Source organism: Cetorhinus maximus, chromosome 24, assembly GCF_964194155.1.
Source record: "Cetorhinus maximus chromosome 24, sCetMax3.hap1.1, whole genome shotgun sequence".
NCBI classification, from domain to species: Eukaryota; Metazoa; Chordata; class Chondrichthyes; order Lamniformes; family Cetorhinidae; genus Cetorhinus; species Cetorhinus maximus.
The window spans coordinates 38,487,568-38,495,504 of record NC_135902.1 but is presented as its reverse complement, the minus strand read 5'-3'; the positions used below and the strand labels follow the sequence as shown (position 1 = coordinate 38,495,504).

Here is a 7,937-nt window from a genome sequence, read left to right as displayed (position 1 = left end):
CCTGTAGGCTTCCCTATGTTGAATACTGAATACTACCAGAGTTACAGCTTGAAATTGGCAATGCCCTACCAGGAGGAGCCATGGTTGCTCCTTGAATGAGGAAGAGTATTGTGTGCTCGTTTCAAAGGTTCTATCATGTAACACTCCACCATAGTGGATAGCACTAAATTACAAGCCACTGAGACAAATGAAACATTGACTAACATGATACCACAGTTATAATCATCAATATTGCCATGACCGTGCATCATATCTGCTCAATGTGAGGAGAGGTGGTGGGGGGGGGGGGAGGTGGGGTTACTCACGGTACATTTTGCAAAATGTACGGACAATAAAGGGCGATTGTAGCAGTATTAGTTTATCTGGCAGCAGGTAAAATGAAATGAAATAGTGACGCGCTTTGATGCATGTCAGAAACGAAGCAGGTTTCTCAAAGAACGCAAGACATTGCTAGCCCGATGCATAGCCAATTAGAAGAGGACACGAAAGACATTTGCACATCGCAGTGGAACAAAACTGAGAGCCTGGGGAATTACATTGTTTAGATGCGAGAGAACAGTCGCAATCAGAAGAGAAAGGGGAGCTGAAGAGGAAAGCACGATTTTCTGCTTTTCATTTTCATGTCGCTCTTTCTTAATTTGGAAAAATATAATTTATCTTTCTGCTATTACCACACAAGGCTGCGTCTTGCCCGTATTTGGTGCTGTAGTTAGATTCTCCGACCTCAGGCGGGGCTGGGCTGATTGACAGTTCCAGCTCCTGACGCCACAGCGTTGTGTTGCTGCGTTTATGCGTTGCCGGTTCTGCAGCAGAGAGAGAGAGAGAGAGTGTGTGTGTGAGCGAGAGAGGGAGAGAGAGAGGGAGAGCGATCTGTGACCACGGAGTCTAGATCCAAGGGGACAGAAAAAGCCCGCTCGGAAAAGGTGCCTCCCCCACCACCGCTCACAAAAAAAGAGAGTAGCCGAAGAAAAGCCGAGGCTCCCCACAGGAGGAGTGCTCCCGGGCGAAGCGATCTGCAGTTAGCAGAAGGTCAAGCGGCGTCCGTCCAGCTCCTCGCATCGTTATGGAGTTACCAGCAGCAGGGGAGCACGTCTTTGCCGTGGAGAGCATCGAGAAAAAACGGTTCAGGAAGGTAATGTGACCAGCTCCAGCTCACCTCCCCACTAATTCCGCCACGTTATTGATCAGTAACAGTGCTGTCTCTGCTTTTCAATGACGAACGCTGTCTTTATTTCTCCACAGGGGAGAGTGGAATACCTGGTGAAATGGAGGGGATGGTCTCCCAAGTGAGTCCCATTTTTGTATGTTTTTTTTTTAGGGAAACTACAGTGTCTGAGTGTGTGCATAGTGGAAGGATCTTGTGGAACCCAGTAATTTCCCTCCTGACAAATGCCACCAGTGAATTGTTAGTAGATAACCAATGTAACACACACACAAAAAAAATGGCCAATGAGAGTCCTGGAATGTCTTAATGGACTGAGAAAGATATGATAGTGTGTGAATGGAGTGAAAATGGCCTCCCTTGCACACTGCTTGATTGGCAGCACTAGTTCGTTTTAATTTTCCGCTGGTGTGTTTTAAGAGATTTTAAGTGGATTGCTGATGTCTTCTCTGCAGATACAACACGTGGGAGCCAGAGGAGAACATCTTGGACCCTCGGCTGCTCCTGGCTTTCCAGCACAGGTAAAGGAAAAGGGGGAGGGGAGGGGGGAGCAGGAGGACCTCTGCCACTAGCCTGTATACACACACACACACACACATTCTTTGGTTTTAGTGTGTCTATATATATATTTATATATATAAGCAGGACTAAAAGATGAGAGCTCGCGAAAGTAGAGGGGCTGCACAGTTTCGTAATGAAACCAGAATAGAACACTGCAGTGTTTCGGTGCAGATGTGGTCGGAATGACTGGAGAGTTGAGCAGCTGGCGATTTAGCAAAAGCAAATCCACAGTGAAATATGTCAAGTTACGATACCCATACTGTAAAGGGGAAGGGGAAGAGGGATCAATAATCAGCTGGTAGCGTTACAGTTCCAAATGCGAGTATGTTTCCTATCATTGTTGGAGTTCAATTAGTGCAAGAAAATTTTTTTAAAAAAACGATGATAATACTTAAGACATATCGGCGGAATAAAAGCAGGGATATAAAAGTTTTTTTTTAAAAAATCGCTTTAAACCAGTACTGCAATTGTGATGTAACTGCTGGTGCGATGTTCCAGATCGTAGCTAGATGGTGCATTTATCTCCGAAGTGAGACTCGTGTGGGGAGGTTCTAGGCTGACAGATCACAGAACGTCCTTCTAACCATTTAGAATGTTCCTGTTTCTAATGGCCTCTCCACACTTCTGCTCCCCGATGCACCTGCTGATGCGCAAGTATCATTTTAAAGGGGCAACGCTCGTCGTACCTAGCGCTGCAAGCTGAAAAAAAATGGAAAGGACACGCTGGGTCACGTATCCCTTTTAATTAGTTACGCGATAATCGATCTGACTGGTGAGTAGCTCACGGGGTTGCCATAGCTGCATGCAATCATGTGAATAAATATAGTGGAACCACGCAGCGTGAAACAGGGTGGGAGGAACAAAAAGTTGCTTATAACTAGACCTTCGTGAAACAGGGATAATTGGACAAGTTACGAAGTCAGTAACACGTTATTTTTAAAAGGCGTTTATATATTTGCATATAGGCGAAGGTGACTGCATTATCTTCGTTTAAATTTAATTAAAGAGACACAGCAAGACACGGAGAGGCCCAGCGATTGAAACTGCAGTATCCCCTTTCTACCTGCTGCTAGTTACAAGTCAGTTGCAATTATCCAAAATCAGCTAACCAATAACTTCTGCATATTTTGAGTGAGTTGCAGGAGCACACCAGTGAACATATAACCCCAGTAAAATCCCCATACTTTGTGTAAAAAGCAACTTTAATAATAAGTGCACTTTTTCAGTGTAATAATTGCCAGAGTATCACCTGTGCTTGATATGTTGGACTGGAGGTCTTTTTATAGTGGTGAGAATGCAATGGTCTGATTTCACTTAATTCAACAGTGCAATTTCACACCGATTTAATACAAAGCATTGTCACCATATGCAGAAAAATCAATTATCAAAAATAATGATGCATGTTCAATGGTTTAATTGCATACTTACTTAAATTCAATTAACACCATGGCAAAAGACTAGTTTGAAATGCCACAAAAATATTTGTGAGCTATACAAGGGAGCCAAAGAGAGAAGGCGTGAGCTGTTCCCTTGGCTCATAGTTCATATTAGGTACTTTTTTTTTGCTACTTTACAACAAAACAACAAGTATTAGCAAACTGCTGGGAATTATTAAATGGCTCTTACTTTTGGGGTTCATTTGCTCACATTTTGACTGCTCATTGCTGTGTTGCTCTGTCGCTCTAAGTAGCTTGAACATTAAATTGGACATCAAGTGAACTGTCAGAATGTACTTCCATGTACTTTAGGGGGATTTAGAATTAATATTCCACTTATGTATGCAAAATTTGAAAATTAGTACAGAAAAACAGATAACAAACTGGAACATGAGCATAAAATGAAAAGCGGTGGTTTTCCAACCTGCACAAATATAGGAACAAGAAAGGCTAATCTGCATATGTGGGCTTGTTAGATCACACAGGCATTCTTTTCAGACCCAGATTTGGCCACTGAAAAGCAATGTTCACTGAGAATGCCATCTCACTAAAGGTTTATAAAGCATTAATATTGTTATAGCCTATATGTAGACAGTTTAAGTTTCATATAAATTACTTTAATAAAGAAGACTGGATATAAATTTTAAGTCAATTAAAACTTATCCTTTTAAATAAGGATATTTATTATATTCCTCCTCCTCCCCCCCCCCCAACCAAAAATAAAATGGAAAACTTTACTCTGCGACACCTTATCATTGCAGTGGTATGTGACAATCTAATCACTCAGTTGGCAATGCAAATGTAAACATTTAATTACAATTTTTAGAGCACTTAGTGACTTTAAATTAATACTTTTTATCATATTAGGGTGTTACAGGTTACATACCAAAGATTGCAGGTCATTATGGGAGTGGGGAATAGAAAACATTTCTTAAAATGATCAGTAATTTCATTATTACAAGTGACTATAATGCTAACCTTGTTTTACATATGACTGAAGGGAAAGACAAGAGCAGTCAATGGGCTATCGTAAGCGAGGACCCAAGCCCAAACACCTTCTGGTTCAGGTAATATCATCTGTCTAATGATTATTTGTTTGTGTTAAATAGGAACCAGATTGGAGCATCTATTGCATACTATCTGGCTGCATGTAATCAAGTTGAATTCAGTTTCACAAATATATTCTCAGCCAAACTGTATATCTACTTAGAGCAGGCAATTGTGTAAATGTCAGTGTAATATTATAAAGTAATGTTCACACAGACCCTAAAGTACAAGGGAGCATGTTGCTGAAAGGCATAAATAGATCAAGGAAAACTGATGCAAATTTGAGTATAAAATTATTTAGATTTATTTTCTCTTTATGAGAATATTGTTTTGAAAATAATACAAGACATGTTTAGCTATTCAAATGAAAAGTATAGTAGATTACATCCTGCCAGGTACAGTTCAATAGAATCTCAAATCTTTAATTGTTCCAAATTTGCAATATGCAATCTCTAAATATCATGAAATCCATCCAAAACAACCAGGCACTAGTTCATTTTGTATGGATTCATTGATGAATAGTGAGCATCCAAAGCAACATTGGCAGTAACTAACCAAAAGCTGTATACTTCTTCAGGGATACTAAATCCAAGCTGACGTTACTACAGAATGTCAGGTGCTCACAAATGAATAGAATAATAAGGACTGTTGGGATCTAGTGGAGGCCGGGCGCTTTGAAACAACAACCAAGAAGAAACCTATGGTTGACTCACCACATGGGTTCCTCCTAGATATATAAGGCACATTGACAATGGAATCGATCTTGCCTGTCCTAGAAGCTGGGAATGGAATCTACCAGGTGGGACAAATAAAAAGGTGAAAATGGAAACCTGCGCCGCTTGGGCCCTGCAGCAGAGGTGACGTAGAGGCAAAGCTCATATTTCATTGGCCACTGGATAAATGAAGAGCTGCTCTGCAGATTTAAATTGTCGCCTTGCCTTATAATTAATTGATTACAGGTTACTTAACAGGATTTGAAACCCAAATAACACTAATCTATTTATTCTCAATTTTGCAGCTACCAGCTTTTGCTCGACGCTCAAATGTTCCTACGGAGCTGCAGGATACTTATGTGGAAGAAGAACGGTCCAAGAACGATACTCAGCAGCAGCCCATCAAACGCCAATATCAACTGAACAGTAAAAAGCTTCATCAGTACAAACCCTGTAACACTGAGGAGCAACGCCAGCATCAAGCTACTAAACATTACTACCAACTTAACAGCAAAAAGCACCACCATTATCAACCGGACATCATGTACCCGAATCAACAGGCCGACTCCCACGGGAGCGAAACTGAAGCAAGCCATGAGCAACATCAAACCATTCAGGAACACGAAACGCTGCACAGTTTTATGAAGAATGGAAGTCATGCCCACGCCGTAGGCACGGAGAAGCCTGAAGTCAAGGACATGGATCCGAGATCCGGGAGCGGGCCAGAACTAGCCAAGGAAAGTGTGAAAAACGATGGCATGAATGGCAGAATGAAAATAGTAAAAAATAAAAACAAGAATGGCAGGATTGTAATCGTCATGAGCAAATACATGGATAATGGGATCCAGTCGGCGAAGGACAAACACAGTAAGAACGGGGATGGAGGGAATGAGTCAGTGGCAAGCAAGGCTGGAGATCGTGAGCTATGGATAGTTAAAAATGGGCACGGCAAAACGGAGGAAAGGGTAGGAAAGGTGGAGGATAACAATATTGCTAATGGATGGCAAGAGGCTGCCAAGACTTGTAATGTAAACAAAGAGGCAGAGGCCGAGAAGAATGGCTATCTTAGGACTTTGGTGGTCAAAGAGGCGGTAGCTGCAGCGCAAAATGAAAACACGAACGGGGAGGTCGCCGGCAAAGAAAGTGACGGGACAGCAAGTGGGAGAGAGACGAGGACTCAGAAGGAGCAGCGTCCCTGGGCGCGGGAGCAGTGTGAACAGTCAGCTCCAATGCGATGGGCTTGTGATTCGGAGGTCTCCAGAAGGGATGGCTTATACTCCAAACTCCCCAAATCCAGGAAACGCTACCTGTCAGAACCCATCGTGGAGAAAGAGGCCAAAAAGCCAACGACGTGCAGGAGCATCAGTGTCCCGGGAAGCGCGGTCCAGCTGGAGCAGGGTGACTTAATTGAGCTGCAGGCGATCGATACTTATCGGAATGAGGGAATGGATGGTACTTTGGACTCAAATCCCGAGCAGCCAATCGATCTGAGCTGTGTAAAGTCCAGGTCAGAGCCCCAGAAGGCGACGGCACAGCAGACGGAGGTGGAGGAGAAGGACGGACGGGCGAGGGGAGAGCAGCAATATCCATGGACTGGTCTCAAACCTTACCTCGGAAATCTGATAATCACAGATGTCACAGCGAACTGCCTCACGGTTACATTTAAGGAATATGTGACGGTGTGAAGGAAACTTCGGGCGGATTTAGAAACCGTGCAGAAATGCTTAGAGTGAATGCACTCTTTAACCCAAATCTCCATTCTTTACATTGAACAGTTCAGATGTATGCAATTTTATTTATACTCGGACACATTATTGTAGAAGTGAATATGTGTCTGGAGTAAAACTGGACAGACCAGCAGTAAAGCGCACCGAAGAAACTGCTTCCTTAAACCTGGATTTTTAATTTTTTAAAAGCAAAATCTTAAATAATAAAACCACATTATTGGATGTTTGATACATTGTTTCAATTTTTAATCCAATGTCAGATATCATGAATATTTGTGATAATATGTGTGCTATTTAAATGTGCAGATTCTTTGTATTTCCTGTCTGTTTGATATTTCCGAAGCTGGCGAGCTTGTGCTGCTATGATAGAAATGTATTTTTTTTGTGCTTGAATGTAAATATGTGAAAACGCCTTTAAAACACCAGATCCGCTGTTGCAGTAGGGCGACAGTCAATAAGATAATGGAAGAATGTTGATATTCTGTTTTGTATCTCCGGGACGCCATTTTTGATCTGGCGTTTCTTATTACCAGCTGAACAGTGAATAGAAATTCTATGAAACGAGACTGAGTCATATTATTAATTTGTGCCGCGCAATGTAAAAGTCTTTGTAGTGTCATCGTGAAGCTACTCTCTCGAAGGACTCTGGTACTATTTCTGAGTGAATGAAATGATGAAACTCTAGAGCTTCCTTTGAAATCTTGCTGCAGATATTTTAAAGTAACATTTTTATTAAAGTAAGTCATACTGCGTGTAGCTGTGGTTACCAGCTGGCGTCATTTCTTGGAAACCACAGTTTGATATGTGTCACATTGACAAACTGTGCAGATTAAAATAGTCAAGAAGGCAACATCCTGTGACTCGGAGTGAAATAACTACATCAAAGTATCACTGCCCTCCAGGCCTCTGGTCCAGGAATGCTTCTTCTCAGAGTATGCCATCAAAGTGACTGTTATCCTCGGCGGACCTATGAGGGTATTTATCTGAAAATGCAATTATTAGAAATACATGGCTGTCTTAATCCTGAACAAGTCCGCCGTTTATCCAACAGATCGGGAAACTATCTTTAAAACAAAATACCACAATAATCCCCAGGTTGCATTATAAATACAAACCCAAGAACAGAAGATTTTTGGTTTTGCAATTTTACTTTTGGCATTTCAAGAGGCGTATTCCCATTTAGGTCAGTGCTACAGATAGGAGCTAGGTAAGTGGCTACCTGTGATTGTGGCAATGTCTTAGGGCCAGCAATGGTAAAAGAGTAAATTCAAGCGCAGCCTCAAAAATAGGA

The 7,937-nt window shown here is 41.9% G+C and overlaps 1 protein-coding gene across 2 annotated transcripts; it reads left to right on the top strand.

Moving 5' to 3' along the window:
- The first annotated feature begins 500 nt into the window (after positions 1 to 500).
- cbx4 (chromobox homolog 4 (Pc class homolog, Drosophila)) lies at positions 501 to 7,210 on the top strand. Of its 2 annotated transcripts, XM_078571035.1 has the most exons (5): positions 501 to 1,132; positions 1,243 to 1,286; positions 1,618 to 1,683; positions 4,160 to 4,226; positions 5,225 to 7,210. In XM_078571035.1, the coding sequence occupies exons 1-5, from the start codon at positions 1,064 to 1,066 to the stop codon at positions 6,602 to 6,604; spliced, it is 1,626 nt and encodes a 541-aa protein (XP_078427161.1). In that variant the 5' UTR covers positions 501 to 1,063; the 3' UTR covers positions 6,605 to 7,210. The 2 variants fall into 2 exon arrangements, with proteins under 2 accessions (XP_078427161.1, XP_078427162.1); XM_078571036.1 differs by lacking the exons at positions 501 to 1,132; positions 1,243 to 1,286; positions 1,618 to 1,683; positions 4,160 to 4,226 and adding an exon at positions 4,293 to 5,005.
- The last annotated feature ends 727 nt before the right edge of the window (positions 7,211 to 7,937 follow it).